We start from the raw sequence: 22,156 nt of genomic DNA, 5'->3' as shown, positions 1-22,156 counted from the left end.
CATATAAAAAAGGCTTTGCCAGGAACACCAGTGGACAACAAACGGCAATGGGAAAACTGATTAACTTGTTTGGTGATGTGGAATAGGTGTAACGGTGCTTAGTCTTGATCATAAAAGGTTTAGTCTTGTTCATCATTTCAAATATACGCTACACTTGATGTAAGTCTAATGACTTACATCAAAATTAGAGACCTTTTTATTATCAGAACAAGTGCAAAGACTGGGTCCCAGTGACGATATCATAATACCTGTGGCTACGTTTTAGTCAGACATGCAGCAGTAGAAAATCAGTAGTAACATTTGCCCTTACTTATTCAAATGAAGAGTAGCAATTAGGTATTTAGTCTTTGGCCATTGTATATCTGTTGTTGTTGTTTTTTTTTTGTTTTTTTTTTACAGATAATGATAAGAAATAAATATACAGTGTGCTAAAGTATTTAAATATGTACAAAACATACACAATGTTCCAGTCTATATATCGCAATAGAAGTTGAATAAGATTAAAAAAAACAGAGATGATCTTAAGCTAAACATTGCAGAATGAAACTCAATTTATCATATTGAAATACTGTAGGCATGGCAAAGGAGTGATTGAAATCCCAATTGGATACATTTACATTTCCTTTTCCTGTCTCTAACCAAAGATGAGAAGTGATGCTTCGCATTTCCTCAGCTAGGACACATGTTCATCTGAGAATCCTTAGAGAGAACAGAAAAGGTATCTTCTACCATTTGCTTCTCAAATGCAGTCAGTGGAGATAAGACTGCAAAATAAAGAAACAGGCAATTTTGAGATGTTTAGAGAAACAGGAGATTCTTGTCATCAAAAACATCCCAACAGTCAGGAGTGTCTCAGGAGAAGCTCTCATTCTCGTTCCAGCTTGTCATCCACTGCCTTTTCTCAAAGGAGTCAAGCTTGGCTTTCCCATCTTTAAACTGACGAGTCTCTTTTCTTATCCGTACAGCATGGTATCTTGGAACGCTGTCATCATGTTTGGAACGTTTGAAAAATCCACACTGGAAAGTAGAAGTCAAAGGAACATTATTGGAAATAAGGCCTATATTAACCTGCACATACAAATACTGTGCTCAGTTACACACATAATGCTCAAGAAAGTGAGAGAAGATTTCAGGGAGAGGTTTTGTGTGAAAGCATGCTTCGCATGAGAAGAATAGTATCAACATAGCATATCCAAATAGCCAGGCTGGCAAAGCAGTAACCTAGAAATACAAAGAAATTTAAGACTGCAGCACATAAGTAAGAATTTTAGAAAGAATTCTGGAACAAAAGCGTTGATAGGCTTGATGAAAAGGAAAACGTAATGATTGCAAATTGGAAATATACAGCATTAAATACTGACTAAATTCAAAGACACATAGATGCACAAATATCTGAGCACCAAATATTGTAAAATTAAACTAATTAAATAATTTCCAATAAACAGAATATTGTATTTTGTACATTTATGTGTCCATTCGAATTTCTTCTCTTGAGACAGAAGTTGCGTTGGCAGTAAGCGTTTTCATGTAAAGCAAAAGTGAGTTAGTCTTTGTTAAGCCCACACGCCATGCTGACTTAAGGTACCACAATGTCCATTTTACCCCGGGTCTGAGTGCCGAGATCTGGCACTATGCCTCAGTAGTCAGTTTCTCTTTGTCAGAGGGCTGAACAAGGATCTCAGCCTTGTGACAGGCTGCATCATACTGGTCTTTTTGTGCTCTCTTGAAGAAACCACACTAAAGGGGAGCAAGGGTTGTGAACATTGGGAACAGTATAAGAACTGAGATATTCTGTAACACTGCAAGTGTGAATACAATCATGTTTATAAGATATGGTTGAAATAGTGACTTGTTCCTGCAAAGATGAGGAGAAATGCCCAGTGTCTATTAATAATGTAGCTTAATCCAGAGATTTACAGTAGTAATGCTGGTACAGTAGATGTGTGGCGACTGCAGACCATGCCTACCTTCCAGAGTAGAAACACTAGCAATGCCAACATCAAAATGCCAGCCAGAACCGCCACCAGGATGATCCACCATGGAACTCCTCCATACTGGGCAACAGCCTTCTCTGGGAACACTGTGACTCTCACCTGCAAGAGCACCGGAAGAAATAGGAGAAAGTATGTAAAATTATGAAAAGTTAGGTAAGTCCACACATGGACTCACCGTGAGTGAATTGAAATTACTGTCAAGGATTCTTGAGCACTCACCTGAGTCTCAGCATTTCTGAGAATCATGTTCTTGGCAGGAGCATCCAGGCTGAGTGAAGCTTTAACAATGATATCAAGATAGTTCAGAGAAGCATAATTCTGTTTAAAAACAAAAGGTTTCAATATTACACAGTGTTAGGGCATACTCTGAAATGCATGTTTATTGAATCAAATAAATAACTGTATGAGCTGAAAACAGATTTTGTGCTGTGCATCATGTTTGTGTCTGACCTCAAGGAATGTGGAGTTCCAGAGACGGGATCTCAGAACAATCACTGCATTGCTGTCCAAGCCCTGTAGGGGGCACTTGATGTCCACACATCTAGCATCATAGCCATTGCCACACATCTGAAAGGAAAATATGTTTTTCTAAAAACCTTGCTCCCATTGTCCTCTTTTTTTAAATGAAAAGAAAAGTCAACTTACCAAAATCTTGTGCTTTCTTTGGTCCGATAATAAAGAGATTTTGCTTCCAGAAGTTTTTCTTTCTCCAGCTTCACGCTTTTTCCTGGATGTGGACTCCTGAAAATACATGATCACAAATGAGTGCAATTCAAATCAGAATTTAATTATCTCTATAATCCATTAACTTTATGGCCTCTGCACAAACTCATCTGGGATAGGAAAACTAGAGTTAGATAAAACATTACCTGGATGTATTTGAGAGAGTTGACCTCAGACTCAGGGGAGCAGGGGATCTCCTCCAGACCACTGGTGCTGATCTTCACCAGGTATAACAGCCACTTCCCATCTACATTCTCTTTAGGCCACCGGATGTTCAAAGAGGCTGTGCCAAAGGACTTTAGTGGCTTACCCAAATTGATTATCTGGGGAAATAATATCAATATGCTTAATGTCATGAAGGAGATGTGATATACAGTATAAAACGAATGAATCGTAATGAAACAGGAATAATAGGAATAGGAAGTGATGAAACTCAAACTCAGTTGATGTGATTTTGAGGAGCTGAGATTGCAGATGGTGATCGTATTTACCCTGAATTCGTAGTCAATCAAACTACCAATTTCATCCTCTGTCTTGATGGCGCTCTCTCCTTTCACCTCACCTCCGAAATACACCTGCGAGGGTCTTGCCACCCTGGTGAAATACAAACCATGTATTAAATGACTACCACATCTAACTGTATAGTATGCCAATCACAGATCAACAATAAGATTAAAGGATAGATCAAGTGATCTTAAAAACTATGGTGGTACTACTTACCCTGCAACCGAAAGTAATAGCTCAATCACGACTTTGGCTTTTGCTTTAACAATGCCCATCTTTTCCTGAGTGCTGGTCCTGAAAGAAAAGGTGAAAGTCAAGCAATAGAGACACATTATAATACATTATATATTTTAATGAAAAGTGTAATCCCACTCCTGTTTATTATTTTATTGCCATTTTTCAGACAGCGGTAAAATACATTGCCGGACCTGTAGGGTGGACCCAGACTTTTGGGGGATGGTATACATGACAATTGTCGGTGGTCCCACGAAGCCACTAAAACCAGCACTCAATTCTATTCAAAATCTGTAGTGCTACTTACGTTTGAAGCTGCAGGTCAATGTCAATTTCTGTAGTGTTTAGAGAGATTCCAGCAGTGCTCAAAATTATGTAGAAAGTAACCTGAAAAGAAACATTTCTCAGTTTAATTTATTTTCATACTCAATGAAAGAGTAGAATAGGAAAAAAATACAAAAATTACCTCTGAATCTCTTTTAAACGGATTCCCCAGTTCACACTCTGATTGGGAACCATTCTGATTGGCTAAACAGAGCACTGTTTTTTCCCTCTGGAAAACAAAAACCCATTGCAATGTTATTGCAATCGACTGATCGTTTGATTGATTTATTGATAGATTAATTGTTAATGTGATAGATTGTGTATCTGACCAGTGACTTCACTTCCATACCGTAGTTTTCTGTGAGCGGAAGCCAGAGTATGAGAGAGCATTGGGGAACATCCCCACCAGCTTGGCCTCATGGGCGTCATCCCCATTCATGTTCTTCACCGTCACCTCCACAGCTATGTCCTTCTGATCACTCAGGGAGATCACCGGTAGGCCATTTTCACTGCATAAGACAACAAAAATAAACCAATGCCACTTCCTCCAATTCACTTTTTCCACTTTTTCCAAGGACTTCACTGAATGTATCTGTACTCAAATTGCTTGTTCATACTCAGTAGGTAGCAGGGGAAACACATCGTGGTTGGTCTCTTTGTAGCAGAATTTGTAGGTGAGTTGTAAGTTACTCTGGCAAACATTGTCAGTCCCACACCCCTCCTTCAAGAAGTTGACCTGCAACAGAATTCAATGCATACAATCAAGCTTCTTTTTTTTTTTTAAATGTATCTGACAGTGGGTCTATTGTAAGCTATACTGAATTCCAATCCACCTTAGACATTCAATTAAATCATTGAACTGCAACAACAGCTTTAAAGCATCACGGTTACCTCAGTGACGACCTTGCTGGGCTGGGAGGAGTCAAGAATAGGTACAAGATGAGGGAGGGAGCTCTGCCTCTTCTGACGCTTGGTACCCTGGATCCCTACCGACACCTCAATAGGAATACCACGCAGCTTGTCCCTGATGTTGTCCTGCAAAAAGACAATCAAACAACCATGATGAGCAGGCCATCAGAATTCCACATTATCTATCTTATTCTACAACTTCCAAAGTTTTAGAGGAAGAGCAAATACCTGAAGTCTGATTTTGGTCTTGATACATGCTCTCTTGTTTTGCCCGCGGAGGTCCAGGGTTCCAGTGGACTGGAAGTCTTGGTCAGTGCGGGACTTGTTCAGGAACACCACCCTGGAAGGCAGGCCTAGCTTCCTGCGATCCGCCTCAGCCCCAAATGCATAGGTGATAGCTGTAAGAAAAAGGTACAGAACATCAGAACTATTTCCAGACTAGAATACTATGCAATTGGGAAGGGTACATTTTACTTACTTAGTTTTGGGCTGTAGGATGCAGGGTTTGCTTTGTAGGTGAAGCATGCCTCCACAGTCAAGCTATGGACAACAAGTGGATCATATTAAATTGTGTAACAAGTGACAAATATGTCATAAGTATTTTCAAATGTATAGTCATCAAATCTCATTAATATCTTACCATATACTGTTGCCACAGGTTTTCTTTGTGAAGTCAATTTCCTTTGGAGTAATTTTGACATCTTTCTTGATGCTAATGACTGGCCTTGCCCTTAAAAGAGAAGTTGAAATATCAGTATTGTCTTACAATGAATGTAAGGTTATAACTGAATATTAATGGGTGACAATACAATTACCTATAAATGAGAACTGAATCGGAGAGAGACCCAATGGCCAGATCTGGATAGTTATTCTTATCCATGTCCATGTTCCCCGCCAGAGAGTATCCAAATAACCTGATGTTGTTGTGTTTTCCCTCAAGGACCTGAAATCAAACAGAGATCGATTACTACTAATAACAACAAAAGAAAGTCATGAAAGTCTGCTGTATGTACGTATGTCAGCTCATAGTAATGGCATTTCATTATCATCAACAGTGGTGTGCCTATCCTTGACCAGTAAAGCTCCAAGAAACCAACCTGTGCAGCCTTTATGTTGATTCCTTTGGCAGAGCCATGGTAGATGTAAACCTTTCCTGCACCGGCATCTTCATAGGGAGCTCCAACAGCAATGTCTATAACAGAGAAGACAACTTAGCTGTCAGACTTGATTTAGAAAGAGACAAGTATGGCATAAAAGGCCAGAATCAAGCACAGATGCCAGTTGCCCACCTCCGTATGAGTCCTGATTGATGTCCCCAATGTTCTCCACAGCCAGTCCAAACATTGAGTCTTTGGTTCCATCCAGACGGACTGGGGTGACCTTGTCCCACTTTCCTGCCTGGTTGATGTACACATAGACAGCCCCTCCAATGTCTCCGTCCTTCATGAAGAACTGAGGGGCTCCCACAACAATATCCTGCCACCTAGGATACAACATGAAACAACCAGTTTGCAACATAAGTGTCAAATGGATTGAGTAACATGGACCAACATATTGGGGTATTATCTACTGCTGCCACTCAACTTTTTCAAAAATCAACAATTCACTTTTTCTTTGATCACTAACAAGCACCACCCCATTGTATCCTCAACACCTATTTAAACCTGTTTCTGTGTGAGTGAACAGCGTCACGTACCCATCTCCGTTCAGGTCCACCACAGCTACGTCATATCCGAAGGAGGAGGCCAGTCCTGGTCCTTCTAGGATGAACTCTGGGGAGAGCCTTGTTGATGCTTCATTCTCTTTCCTCAAAAGGACCACAGCCCCATAGTGATTGGCCCTCGGTGCCCCAGACACAACTGTCAGGCCGTGCCCCTTGGTGATGCTATGACCAGAATCAAGGGAAAATCCTGGAAAATGAAATATGAGGAATCAGGTCATATCTCCTGACACTATGCATAATATACTGCAATGATCGTTTATGAATAAATGAGTGAAATTAGGGTGCAAAACAAAACATGTCCACAATATATGAAATTGACAATTGTCATGTGGGAAAGCAATTCAACCTGACAATGAAATTCCAAAAACATACATTATAATGGAGGCAAACATGTTTAAAAATATGTAGGTTTATGCACATACACAAGTATTCTTGTAATCGGTGCAATACATTCAAGCATTATGTCAAAATAATGACATGCTAAGCGTTCACATTAAAGTCAATTTGCAGGTTAGCCACCATGAAGATGGGATGATTTTTAAGTATATTTCATCAGGCACCTAAGAGGTCACAAACCTAAGAAACTATTGCTCATCACATGTAGAGCTCCCTCAGTGCTGACCTGCAGAGGGGGCGACTTATAGAGAAACTGATCAGGGTTGGAAGCAGATAAGCTGGTCATGAACAGGATACCTGAGTACACAGAACACAGCTCACACAAGTCAGGGTTCAGACCCAGTCTTTAACAGACACCCACCTAAATAACTGTTAGCAGGCACAGGCACTAGATCTGGATCTAATAGGTTCTCATCTCCAACTTCATAAGGGCCATCGTCATAGAATCCCATTTCCAACAGGGTGTTGTTCTTTTGCTCTACTCGTACAACACCTGGAGGGATAGAGAGTGAAGGGTGGAGGAGATGTTTATGGAATGGTGCTAAAGTGAATATACTGTGACAAGAGAGGTTTGAGAAAACAAAATATTACATATGAAGGGCAAATATGATGATACAAAACAATTAGTATGACAACTTTTCTTGTAACACGGAATATTTAATGACCCAAGCAAAAATAAAACTAGATGAATGTATGCTTCATACAGAAAGAAAATTGTATTGGATTTGCACAATATAGAGGTGCCTGACAGTGTTGAATCAAACTGAATCAAAACATTTATTGATATGACTTAGAAGAAAAAGCCTGCACATTGTATCAATTGATGGTCATAGTATAGTTAATATTGCTGCAGTATCTAAAATGAAAACATACTGCTTATGCAACAACAACAATACAAGGTCTTATCAGTGCCATTCCTTATAAACGTAACTGTGAGTCCTAAACACATTCGTACCTTTCCAGTTGTAGGCGCCAGGCGCTCCAAACACCACATAATGGTAGTCCTTGGTGAATGTGGCAGCCAGACCCTGCTGGCAGGAGCCAAACCTCTCATGTCCTCTGGATCTGCCCTCACAAAACTTCCAGTTCCCACCGTCCTCGTCAGATGACGCATCGATGGTCAGGTCCTGACTCAGAACGTAGCAGCGCCCTGTGATGTCACGAGACTCCTGAGGGGTGTCCACATACAGGCGTTTCTGGTAGCGATGGGCGCATGTCTGCAATGATAAGTCAGTGGAATCATGTTAAAATCAAAATCCATCCTGCCAGGTACTCTTATGAAACATCTGACACAAAGCTACAAGTAGACATGACAGGTACAATACAGTTGTGGTCAGAAGTTTACATACACTTGTAAAGAACATGTATGTCATGGCAGTCTTGAGTTTCCAATCATTTCTACAATTCTTATTTTTCTGTGATGGATTGATTGGACCACATACTTCTTTGTCACAAAAAAACCATAATACATTCATAAAAGAACTTTGTGACAAAGAAGTATGTGCTCCAATCAATCCCATCACAGAAAAATAAGAGTTGTAGAAATGATCGGAAACTCAAGACTGCCATGATATACATGTTCTTTACAAGTGTATGTAAACTTCTGACCACAACTGTACATGACAAAGCACTGTGGGCCAAGTCAATACCACAGCCATGCAGCTTACCACAATCTTCCCCCCAGGTCCCTGGCTCTGAACCGTCACACCCATCCACTGGTTCTCCTTGTTCTCAACTCTTACATCCTCTGTTGGAATTCAACAAGTAGAGTTGGTATGTAACATTGATTCTTGCTTCATCTTAACATGTTTTCATGTCTTATCTTCAGTCAGCTAAAACCCATTCTTTGTAAGAGAAAAAGAAGCAGGAGGAATAGAAGAAACATCTCACCATCATTGTCAAAGTCAAGGCGGTTACAGTCATTAGTGTGGGTGGTGACATCACATTTGTAAAGGCCTCCAGTGACATTGGCTTTCTGGTTGGCCAGTGCTTTGGCTCGGGGTGCTCCAATCAACAGTCTGTAAAAACACACGATTTTCAAAAAGATTAGGATATTTTTTACCTTCTTACTGTTGGAACCCATCTCATCTTGAGACAAGCAGTAGGGTCACAGGATGAATATACAATACAATATACAATAGTAGACCACAGCAGATGTCTGAGCAGCTGTCATATTCAATAATTCATAATGACTAGTTTTCTGGACTGAATTCAATGCAGGCATCTTGACAACCCAAGACTGCACTGAATAATAGTATATTCACTATGGCTATGTTAAACTAGCAAACCCAATGGATTGGACACAACACATCACTCATGGATTGGAAATGGACAGCATAATACTGTCTCTGTATCTATAGGAAATTGTTAACAGGCCTTTATCTGTAATAAAACGTTTCAGTACTTCATAGCAGCGCAGTTTTTGCCAAGCTTTTGAAGATGGAACCACAATGAAAGACCATTTTCTTGAATTTCAACCGAGTGACTCAGTGAAGTACTCAAAGGAATCTATTTTGTGGTTAAAGTCAACACACACTTCTCATGAGCTGTGGTACAGTGGGCTACTGTGCTGTATATTGGGCACTAGGCAGGTGAACCAAGCAGTAGACAATCTAATTTGGAGCATATTCAGTAATGTGATTGTCCTGTACAACATTAGCTCACTGACCACAACTTATCCAAATCACCCTCAGTCCCTCAGTCACAGGGGGACATGAATATGTTTCAGGCTTGAATTATTAGCAGAGCCACTTGGATTTTAATTTATGCAACAATCGTTTATATGACTGACTGATATTGCAATGAAACTTTTCAAGTAATATCTTAGCGAGGTTTTTAGAACTTGGCTGTGCATGGCACTTCAGTAAATGAAAAAACGTTTCTGTTAGGCTAATAGTATAAAATGAGCAACAAACAGGCAGCTCATTGTTGAACAACCACAGTGAAAAAAACGTTCACCAGGCAGGTCCTCTCTGGATCACATTTTCTAGGCTGGACAGTGAGAGTCACAAACCACACAAGGAAATTCTGAGAAAAACATCGTCAGACAGACAAACATGAGAATCATTTAATCTAGGTGATAATACTGAACAGTATGCAGCATGTTTGGCAATGTAAGGCTATTAGAAAAACATAACACAGCACTCAAGTCAATACTTTCCACAGCAATACAAGGGAGCTACTGAATGGGAATAGATGCAACAGTAGGTGGGTGAGAGAGGACCACAGTGGTGGCAACCCATTGGTAACTTTGTAGGAATTTCCTGAAAGGATAGGGAATCTTCTCCACCCTCTTCCTCTACTCTGCATGATTCCACAGGCTTTTCTGTCAACCGCCTATTGATTCCTTGGTTAGTGTCATGGTCCTTCATTTACTAAACAAGGACTCCCAGAGGAGGTCTGGGGGAAAGGGGCAGATCGAAGCCCAAACTATGTTCCCTCCCCTCAATCAACAGCCAGTGAAATGCAAATAGGAGCAGAGTAAATACAAAGATTTTGACTTCACAGCCCAGCACTTCAGACAAGATGCAATGACTGCAGATAGTTGAGAACTTTGGAAATCATTCACCATTAGTTTATTGTAATGGAAGTCTTTTATCACACGCTCACTTGAAGCCTATGAAAACAACCCCTTAGAGCCATATGCAGTTGGAAACAACACATATGTGCAGAGTTAGTAACACACAGAATAGGGGCTTGTACATGCAAGTTAAGGTTCACATCAGGGCTTCTCAGTGATCGTTGTAGAATTTGGCATGTCACTGAAGAGTAACATTGACATTTACATGCAATACTCCTTCCTTTGCGTCCCAAGTCTGGTGGACACATGAAAACAAGCTGTTCAGCCCTCAGGGAGAAACATGGCATTTCATCTTTTGACTGATGGACACAGAGTTTAGCCTTTTGTCATATTAAACACCACTCACATTCCGATGGAGATAAACTGGCCTAATACAGCAAATACTAATAATTAAACCAAGTAGGGCTGTACTTTGTTAGTGTGGAGACCACCCGTGGGAAATTGCTGCAAACTGCTGCTGCTAAAAAAAGAAGCAGCACAGTACTGAAACTGACATGAACTGCTATCATTGTCTCAAAGGATGTGTACACTCTACTAACCTAAAAATAACACCTGTCTGTCTATGAGGGCTGTACACACTGGTATAGGAAAGTCCTGACTAACATACAGTTAGCTACAGTATAGTCTAAGTTACCACAAGTAAAATCAAGCATACATTAAAGAGTCATGTCATGTTATTATGTTACTGCTCCTACCAAATAGTAAACACTAAAAGACAGTGTTTCCTACAGTCATAACAAAGGCAGCGTCAAAGCATGGCACATCTGCAAGCAGCATGCTTTTCATTATAGTGTAACTACAATTGAATAGCGGCCAAACTGGGTGCATATACACACAGCAGTGACCTCACTGGCCTTTGTTCACAGATGTGCTGTGGATGTTCCCACAGCTGTGCACTCAGAGCCACCAGAACCCCTGCAGCTGTTCTAACTGTGGCAGTTTACCCACACCACTCCTTGGCACTGGCCTGAGGTTAGCTTGTTACACACCCACCAGGGAACTGCAGGAATTAGACAGGCTGGATTTAAACCATGAATTCTGTTCAGCTGATCCAGTAGCTCAGATAAAACAACGAAAACATGCGAGATGTGATACAAAGACGTCTCAGACCTAGATCAGAGTGTGAGAACAGAGTATGAGCGTACAATCATTTTTCATTGGTCTTGAGCTTCTTGCCTGGAAAAAAACTGCTGCAAGCCATCTATTGTGTTACATGCGCACAGATGGCTTGGCATGTCCAATCAGATAGCCTTTTCTCTGGTTTCACTGTGAAGATATCCCAACCACATAATCGACCCACAGAACTATTCATTGAGGAAGTATCCTCTTCATTGTTTTCAAGAGGATGCATTTACAGCGCCTTCGGAAAGTATTCAGACTCCTTCACTTTTTCCATATTTTGTTGTGTTATAGACTCAATTAAAAATGGATTCAATTAAAAGAATTTGCCATCAATCCACACACAATACCCCAGAATGACAAAGTGAAAACAGGTTTTTAGAAATTTCAGTAAATTTATTAAAATCGAAATACAGAAATACCTCATGTACATAAGTATTCAGACCCTTTGCTGTGACACTCTTAAAATGAGCTAAAATGCAAAAATGTCATCAACAAATCACTCAATAAGTTTAATTGAGTCCATCTTAATGGTAAGATAATCATTAATGTAATTTTGGAATTAATATCTTTGTTTTTATAGGGTCTCTGATTTGCATAGGAATCAATTACACACTGTGTGGATCAGGTTGTCATTACAAACTGAGAAAATGGAGAGGAACAAAACTGCTCAGGAATGTGACCCTGAGGCCTGGGGAGACTTACAAAAGTCTAGTTGAATGGTGGAGAGGAAAATGCAATCAATGGGACAACATCATCTCAGTCACTCTACAAAATTGGTCTATAACCAAGTGGCCAAAAAGAATGCCTTAATGGAAAATAATCTACCTCACCTCCATAATTGTGTTTGCAACAATGAATTCAAGTGATACAGCAAAGAAAGTAGCTGGAAATGTGTTTATTTGGTTTGGTGCAAATACAGCACATGCAATGCAGTTTCCGTACCATTTCTCGTGTGAAGAATAGGGGTAGCTGCATCAAGTTATGGGTATGTTTGTCACTGGCAGGGACTGGGGAGTTTGTCAGGATCAAGAGAAAATTATGAAATTTGCTGACTTAATTCCAAAATTACATGAACTATTATCCTTGCATTAAGACAGACTCAATTCAACTTATTGAGAGATTTGTTGATGAAATTTTTGCTTTTTAGCTAATTTTAAGAGTGGCATAGCAAAGGGTTTGAATACTTATGTACATTAGGTATTTCTGTATTTAAATTTTAATAAATTTACTGCAATTTCAAAAAACGTGTTTTCGTTTTGTCATTCTGGGGTATTGTGTGTGGATTGATGGAAAATTCTATAATATAATAATTTAATCCATTTTATATTTAGTCTATAACACAACAAAATGTGGACAAAGTGAAGGGGTCTGAATACTTTCCGAAAGCACTGTATGTTCAATATATCAAATGGAAAAAGGTGCATCTCTACTTATCCCCTCCACTCCACAGGAAACTATATGAATAGAAGGAAGGAAAGGTCTTCAGTTGGCCACAGAATAACAGCATTTCACATTAAAAACTAGTTTGTGCTTTCAATGGAACCATTATGGAGTTTCAAAGATATAGTAACACAATGATTAACCTCATTCACATTAGATGGAAGTCTTTCAACACCACTGATTTTATTTTCCACATGCGCAGAGACACCAGCAGCAGGAGACCACTGGAAGGCTTGTGGTTGGCAGAACACGCACAACCAGGTCTCCACAGAAGGTTATCTAACCACAAGAGGAGGGATAATGGAGTAATCACTTTGGCTGAGTTGGGACAGTGAGGAAATTAGCCTTGTTACTGTATGTAGCCATACCTGCTACTGCTACAACAAGCAGCTGGCCAGTTCATCACATCGACTTTTATGAGCTTTATCATACATAGAAGTTCCTGCCCACACTCTACCAAAGAGGATGTGGCCCCTCTGTAAAAGCAACAGGCAATAAATTAGCTGATAAGATGTGTAACTACTATTTTCATTCATATTTCAAAGCACATTTCTGGACAGTTTGCTACAGAGCACCAACCTGCAAAACAAACAATATACACCAACATGTGTGCAGATAGATTCAGTGAGATATTCAGTGGTTTTCACACAAATATTTGACTTACTGATTTCCTGAGCAGTGTAATGAGATACCTGGTTAATGTGCATCACAGCTTTGTGTTAGGCAGGGCTGCACATTAACTATCTGTGTGCTCAACTGAGCTTGGTCTGCTGATGATCTCAGGTCACATGAGGATTTATAATGGAGATCACAGCCAAAATCCTCTGTGATATAGAATGCTGTTCTATGCTAGTCTGATTGAACACAACTTTAGAGTCCTAAAATAAACACAGTTCTTCTCACAAAGTATTCTTTCGTTCAACCAGTGTAAGACAAGAATTCTTAGCTTGTAAAATAAAAACCAAAACCACAAAAAAGAAGAAGTGAAACTTCCTCTCTGTACTTAATTTCTCTACTTCCTTCTGGAGACTAACAAATGCAAATGTCAAGTCAATTTCAGCTAAAAAGTTTGTAGCCTTCTATTTCTTTTAATAAATCAGTCTCTGTCTCTCTGCCCATTCAAGAGAATTTGTACCTCCCTTTGAATTTTACTGGGAGACAACCAACTGTCAGGCTCCTGAGAAATTCCAAGCTTCTGTTTGCCCCATAAATATCATGAAATTCACTATCTGTTTTGGAGACTGCTGCTTTTGGCTCCATTTCATCTTCTCTTAAACTATCTTGGTCAATTAAAAACACACACTTGTAAAACATTAACATACAAGTAAGACATTAACATGTTCAACCAATGATTTACAGTAAGGTTGTTGTTAAAGCTACAAAAAGAGTTATGTGAAATAAGAAAACATCTATAGCTCCAGTATTTTATAAACATTCAATACATGTGTTCATAACAACACCGAGACGTGGCTATCCTGGGAGGTTAACTTAACAAGGCCGTCAACTAAACACTTAGATTGCATTCCTCAAAGAAGGGCAATCTAAGGGATCTAAGGAATCCTGGCTTTAAATGTTGTTGTTAGTCCACTGTAGGCTCGGCCTCTGCATCTCCAACGTGCTACAATGAGTGCCCTCTGGCTGCTGTGCTGGCTGCCATCCAATGTGCATTTGCTTGTTGATGCTCACCCTGGCTCGTGCGTGGATGTGACAGGCTCTGACATGCAGCACCCAACACCACCCCCATCCCCACCCCCCTGTTATACTGGCAGGTAGCTCCAACACACACTTGTGAGGCATGGTTTGGTCACAAACTGGCTCATTCCACTAACCTCAACTTTTCTGACATCTCAGGGCTGCCCACAGGAAATTAATGACATTGTATATGGACTTCCTATTTATCATTACCGTTAGTAATCAGTCTTCAATGTCAGGTATGCTAACATATTCAGCTCTGCGGAAGATTTTGAGAGTTTGCCCTTTAGTAATGCTGAGTACAGAAAATACAGCTCATAGAGTGTATTTTTCTTGACACTGCACTTCATTTATTGTTTACATTTCCTTTATTGTTAATTGTACACACACAGCTATATGATAGTATAAAATCCCTGTGTCTGGATCTCTGCTTCCATTCTAATCTAATCATTTACCTTCCCTCATGTCCCACTCATCCTCTCTCACCGTTGGGAAAACGTTAGACCACTTTTAAAGAATGTACATTTACAGGTGAATAGGTATTACCATTGCCATATTGCAGATTGAAGGTACAGTATGGAATTAAAATATAACCATGTCTTTAAGGAACTATTTTCCAGCAAATTCTTGGAAAAAAGGGTGAGAGGCTAGAGGCCTGAGTGAAAGTGACCCTATATGGACAATGTATGCCAGCTACATGGTCAGCTAATGAGGGTTAAGAGCAGGAAGCCAAGTCAGGAAATGGTTTATGCAGACAATTATACACTATTCTATTTCAATACATTTTACCATTTGACAGACTCACAAAAGAAAACTTGAATAATTAATGTAATACATTGCTGTGTCATGATTTCACAAAAAAAGCTTAACTAAAAAGTGACATTTAAATTACAAATACCTCCATTGTGTATTCACCTACTGTTCTTGTAAAAAGTTAGCAAACTTGCCATTTCATGTTCAGTGCCCCCCTATCTCAACCTCTCACTGGGGGATAGAGTCACTTTCTTTAGAACAAATGCAATTAACATGCATGATTTCTGCACTAACAAAGCTCATTACCTCAGGCTGGGCATTGTTAACTTGTAGCAAGGTCCCCCTGTCAAAGGCCATTCTGAGCACAATGACTGGGACCACGCACTACTGAATATCAATCCGTCATTGTGCCCCCACATGCATTCAACACGTAGGGCCTAGGTCTACACAATCTTGGGGTTTCTGATTGAAAACCAGTGAGAACCTGGCTGAATAATCTAAAGTGTTATAGTATTCCAAATACAATGGTGAAATCGTTATATCGGCGGTCATCCAGGGTGGAGTTAACCCCATTAACAATGTGTCAAATCTCTTTATCATTGCACATTTCGAGAGGTTAATATGCTATGCATTTGTCAACTTTCAATTCAATTAAAGTTTTAAGAGCACAATATCAAACTCCACAATGATGAACGGTCCAACATGGCAATTTGGTCGATGAACCTGTTACTGTGCGTCAAGTGATGAAGCCTACAATTATGAGTTGGTAGGCTAGGGACGCAGAAGTTCACTTCCCATCAGAGCCTCGAAAATATCACAAAACAAATACTATACAACAAATACAAGCAAAAGCTTCACTCACATCCTCTTATCGGGGTTTAGTTGCCGATGCATGGCTAGGGAGAATCCAAATAAACTGCCCGGTTCTCCGTTTTTCCTGAGAACATTATTGGTATCAAGGTTGAAGGCTGATATAAGAGTCCATTCGAGCAAACAGAGAAATGTAACATGAACTGCTGTGTATCGTTTTGAGAGCACCATTGTGTCAATGCCCTGACTGTATCCCTGTAGTCCAAAATTCTGCCGGTAGCCCCGTGCGATCAGCTCCGCTCGGGATTCCCAGTTGAATGCTGCTGTTATCTTCCCGGGGTTACGGATTAGAAGTTCGTGCAGTGCAGCGCCCCTCCTCTCGTCCCCTCCACCCTTTACGTCACCAGACAGGTCCCTACAACAGCACGCTACAGGGGATTCAGGGCAAGGGGGTTTGATTTGACCTGCTAGTGGCCATGCCTATTGCACATATCCTTCATTTCAGTTTTTTCACATCCTCTTATGCCATCGTTGACATTCTATCATGAATAGAACATATGTTTTAAAGCCTGAGGCAAGGTAGTCAATAGTGTGCAGTGTACAGCTTTGTAATGCTATGTTATCTCCACATTTTAATTACAATACAGTCCATATCTCTGCTCATACAAATGGCTCAAATGCAACAGCAAATCTGTGAAGAAAGGCCTATTCACCTGTGGAGGTCCACCTGCTGAAATATTCAATCTATTGATCTATCTATGCTGCTGCTTACCAACCAGACTAAGAAATGGATGTAGTGGATCCACTGATCAATAATTATGCTATAAGCCTTGAATTATATTCATAAGAGGACCCTATGTCTTGGGACATCTATCCAGCTTATAATGTAAGAATTGGCAGGCCTTTGAGGCTTTGAAAGGAATAAATGTAATGTTTGGAACTTGGATTTCGATTGGCCAGCAAGTCAACAGTGAACCTAATCAGTTGCAAAATACAGGTAGACAAAGAGATGGGTAGGACTGGCACACCAATGTGCCAAGTTACAGCCTCATGCCTTTATGTTCACTAAACTGTAAGAAACTGAGCTTCTCCAATTCAGGATCCATCCGAAAACTTGGAGAGGTAGGGAATGTTGTGTCACACCATGAGTCTTGTTGATATTCATTCGTGGAAAAAAAAGACTGGAGGAGAAAGGAGATATGAAATGGAAAATTGTTCATCCAGATTCAAGCCATTCAATGGCTTCTGAAATATTAATGGTCATCCTGACTAATAACACCTGGTGGATGATTAAACAAAAGGGCTGTTCATTAATTAGTCATCATTCCCAAGTTATGTGGTCTCTGCATTTATGTTGCAATTTCGCAAGGTCATGCGGATATGGCATCCTTTTCAACATCTCCTTGGAACGTCCCCTGGTAGGAAGAGCACAGCCTGTGTGCCTGACAACACAACACAATTGAATGAGTCACAGTGGGACAGACAGAGGACGCTTAATTCTTGACTGACAGTGAACACATCATTGAGGTTGACCAATGCCCTGCCTTCCCAACTAGAGGGCAAGGCTGTGAATAACACTCTTGTTAAGAGACTTCTGACTCAAAGTGTGGGCATTGGTCTTTTTCTTTGCTGAAACAAAGTGTGAATACAATTATGCGGTACATATCCTGTGAGAAGACAAGTGTATTTTTAGCCTCAAAGATAACTTTCTTGACGTAGATCCTTTTCACTCTACCCTGCAGATGAAGACACACATAGGCTATCAATGTATTTTCATGTTCAATGTAATATGAAATGTCTTTACTCATTTATCTCAGTGAAGGTTTTATTTGATCATGCTTTAGGTCTGTTTACAGCTTGCCTGAACTGACCTGGGCCTTATTCTCACAGCAGTGCACAAAACAATGTGGGCATTGTGAAGACCTCAAAGCTAAATCTGCCCCCATTTCAGCTATTCAAAGCTTACAGGGAGGAGAGAGAGAGAGAGAGAGAGAGAGAGAGAGAGTGAGAGAGAGAGAGAGAGTGAGAGAGAGAGACTTAGCACATTCCTTATTTCTAAAACATGACTGGGAAATGCCAATAGGGCAGCTGTACTGGGTGCAGCGAAGATATGTCAGATCATAAGGATTTCAGTTATGAAGATCACAAGACCAAAGGCAAGGGACTAAGGGCAAGTATCTTCTCTAATGTAATCCAGTTATCTCATAAGGTAGAGATTTGACCTCAACATTGCAGTACAGTAGCCTACATGTGTACTGTATCCACAAAAACATTAAATATTTTTGATGAAATCAAATTATTCAATTCAATAAATATAAGCCACAATAATAGGTCTTAATTGATTGACTTTAAATGACTTAACCCTATCAAACCACAAGCTTTTGGGCATCTTATAAACAACATACTGTATCAAAATCAGAGAGAGAAGTCACTCCCTCTGCTCTCATGTTTGGAATGTTAGTAGCCATTAGTAAATGGTACAATCTCCTGAAATAGGCTTCTTAATGTTAGGAATTGCATTCTATTCACTACTCAATATAGGCCGAGATATCAAATGTATAAGGAACTTATAAGGGCATATGCCTGCAGAGCAAGCAAAGTGTGAGTCAAAGGAGATTGCCATGCAGGTATTTCTGAAATTCCAGGTTCTGGCACATCCTCCACTTCATATGTTCACCTCAGGCTGATGAGAGTATCAGCCATTACTGTCTCGCATTAATAATCCTAAAAAGGTGTTACAAGATAGAATGTGGATATTTTGTGAAAAACCGACCAGCTGAATCATTTAGATGGGTCATGTCATGGTTACGTGAAAATAAACATACAGAGACGTATTAGATTGCAATTTCTCTGTTTGCTCTGAACACTGAATTTAAAATGAACGCAACACAGGAAATCTAAAGCAACACAGGAAATCATGTCCATGATATGCTCAGTGAAATATATGTGAAACCAGAATCTTTGATTGCCCCAATTCTTGGTCCGGTTCTTTTTACTATTTACATCAACAATATTGGATTATCTGTAAATAACCAATAACCTGATCTATATGCAGATGACACTGTTGTATATGCTATTGCCCCACGATTGACCAGGCTCTTTCTGAGCTACAGTCTGCATTTGCTGTCCTGCAGAGAGCATTTGTTGGGCTGAGGTTGGTGCTTAATGCTGGAAAACAAAATATATGTTATTTACCAAATCACAGAAAAATGTATCTGATTTATACATATGTATTTGGGTGGTACCCCCATTAAGCATGTCCCTGCTCATACAGTAAATACCTGGGCATTTGGTTTGACAAAGACTTGACGTTCAGAAAACATACGCAGGAGCTTGTTAAAAATAATATTAACCAAGGTGACTGATGTGGCAGTGGGGGCTGTATATTCTAGAGACAGTCTCTATCTATGTTGAATGCTCTTTGTTATTTTTTTTCAAATCAAGAAAAACCCCACTCTCACCCTTGTGTGGATAGAGGACTAATAGGCCTATGTACACCATCCTGTTAACAGCTGCCTGGAGTGGCAATGCTGAGTTATATTTCACATAACATTAAACTCATAGATAGATAATACACTTGAGCAACACTGAGGTGTGAAATGATTATGATTATTATGAAGTGATTCAAGCTATTCTTCCACCAGGGCCTTTGACCTTTTAGGTGTAACCTCCCATTACCTGGGGTTGTATAGCATCTATGTAATCATCAGGGACAGCCATGGCTTTCATGTCCACTGTGGCTCTGGGTGGTTGTGTAATATGAGCAGTCTGAAGAGGTCAGTCTGCTGTGCCCTGTATTGTCCCAAGTGCTTGGTAGGGAGAAACCTGAGAGATGGAGCATGTTGTAGAGGAGACCAGGTGGACCTCCACAGGTGAAAATGCCTTTCTTCACAGATTTGCTGTCCCATTTGAGCCATTTGTATGAGCAGAAAATAATGTAAGGCCCATCTATATAGTTTGGAATTATGACATGTAATTTCAGAATATCTTCACACAATGTTTGTTACTATAGAGTTACAGTGTTTTCATAAAAAAATGGAGTGACACAATATACTTTGTTCCAATAATGATACGGTTGATGACAGGATTGAGCTAGACACCGCTACCCAAGAGATTAGATGTTTTCCACCTGACAGTGTTGTTGCTCAAGTAGTGGTCCTCTGTGGCTCAGTTGGTAGAGCATGGTGCTAATAACGCTTAGGTTGTGGGTTCAATTCCTGCTGGGACCATATATACTGAAAAATGTATCCACTTACTGCAATGTAAGTCACTTTGGATAAAAGCGTCAGCTAAACGGCATTTGTTTGTTATAAGTAACTACAGTGTTTAGTTACAATCAGCCGGCCCCTTTCCCTTTGTCTTATCACCACATTTGCCCTAAAAACTTGTCTACTAAAAATAGAACTGACATTCTTGACAGCAAAATTTGGCAGCAAGTAAACAAAAAACTGTTAAAACATTCTTATCAAAAGGTGGTACATTATGTTTTTGCAAGTATGCATGTCATGCTCCAACATTAGCTATTTGGCAGCGGCAATGTTATTTTAGCAGTAGGAAGGACGTCTCAAGCTGATAAAAGCACTGTGGTGCAAAATGTCAGCCATGGTTTGGAAACTACTTTTTATTCGTGGTGGTCTCATACCAAGTCATCATATCTCATACCAAGTCATCATATCTCATACCAAGTCATCATATCTTTTCCATAATGTTTGATATACATTTAAGATACTTAACTTTATCTTTTAGATACTTTAGATGTTCCTCCTAAAAATGTTATAGGAATATGATCAGATCTTATTCCTCTGATATGGCACCTTCATGCCACTCCTGATGGGATTTGATCAGACTCGTAACCCAAACTCCTGTTGAGATTGAAGGACTCAGGATTGTCTTCTTCAGTTTCACTGTGGTGAAATCAGAGCAGACGGGGGGAGGAAACCCAACCCACAAGTTATCTAAGGAGAGGCTATGGACTTGAGCCTGCAGAGCACAGCAGGCATGGCACTCAATAAAGGCATTTAGCCAACTGCTGTTGCACACCATCTAACCATGCTGGTCACTGTAATGCAATGCAGTGACAGATGCACCATTAGACCACTGAAGTATACAAAGCTGATGGGTATTACCACTCCATCTGTCCACCTCAGTTATAACATCTCTATTGTTCTACTGTGTCTTCAGGTCTCAACACGCAGGTGTGCGAGTTCAGTGTGGTTCAAAAGATTTTAAACTGTGGTGCATTCTCATATTCAATCTATTTTTAATAGGGTGCTTATGTGATGTACCTTTATGTATGCTACATGTATGGTAAATAGCAACCCATACTTCACTAAGCATGCAAAATCACATGAAAGATGATCTCAGGTCATTTGGATTTCACACAGGATTATATTACACCTGTGTTTATGATATTTCTGGGCTACTTGCATATCAGGTACTTCTTTTGGCTTGTGAAAACAGCTCTCAGACAGATTCATCATTCTCATGTTTGCATATGCATCTTAATTCAGGCTGACATCTCCAACAGGGGAGGTACAGGGTGACCTGAGACAAATTCACCATGAAACTCAAGAGAGCTCTGCTGTTTTAGCACCGTGCTATAACTATTACAACACAATGACTAAATGACTATGTATCAACATGTTGATACGTTGTTCTTACTGATATAACAGTGTTCCTACACATGTATAGGGAATCCTAGGATAAAATGTTACTGAGATTTCAGCACAGGCAGTTTAACATCAACACCGGCCACACCTATTAAAACCGAACACACTGGTGTCTCACTGTTTTACAGTTCAAGTGAATGAATGGCCAGTGACTACGTGTCAAGAAAAACTCTATGAAAAGTGTAGGGCTTGTGAGTGAGTTTTGTCTGCATCAGTGGCTGTGTGAAGCATGGCGTTAAATCAGACTATGTGAAAGGGAGAGCTCATGATCTGCTTGTGTTGT

The 22,156-nt window shown here is 40.0% G+C and overlaps 1 protein-coding gene across 1 annotated transcript; it reads right to left on the bottom strand.

The window, feature by feature from the left end:
- Positions 1-507: 507 nt before the first annotated feature.
- itga6a (integrin, alpha 6a) lies at positions 508-16,366 on the bottom strand. Its single transcript, XM_083681534.1, has 25 exons — positions 16,257-16,366; positions 8,698-8,825; positions 8,475-8,554; positions 7,763-8,024; positions 7,169-7,300; positions 6,385-6,598; positions 5,978-6,171; positions 5,786-5,880; positions 5,504-5,631; positions 5,329-5,418; positions 5,167-5,228; positions 4,917-5,086; positions 4,671-4,814; positions 4,397-4,515; positions 4,129-4,288; positions 3,922-4,008; positions 3,763-3,842; positions 3,438-3,515; positions 3,209-3,311; positions 2,864-3,040; positions 2,640-2,735; positions 2,445-2,561; positions 2,214-2,312; positions 1,968-2,093; positions 508-1,017 (listed from the first exon to the last, which is right to left on the bottom strand). The coding sequence occupies exons 1-25, from the start codon at positions 16,286-16,288 to the stop codon at positions 853-855; spliced, it is 3,138 nt and encodes a 1,045-aa protein (XP_083537660.1). The 5' UTR covers positions 16,289-16,366; the 3' UTR covers positions 508-852.
- Positions 16,367-22,156: the final 5,790 nt, after the last annotated feature.

Source organism: Argentina silus (assembly GCF_951799395.1).
Source record: "Argentina silus genome assembly, chromosome: 12".
In the NCBI taxonomy this organism is placed as follows: domain Eukaryota; kingdom Metazoa; phylum Chordata; class Actinopteri; order Argentiniformes; family Argentinidae; genus Argentina; species Argentina silus.
The sequence above is the reverse complement of the archived record's forward strand: the minus strand, read 5'-3'. Positions and strand labels throughout refer to the sequence as shown.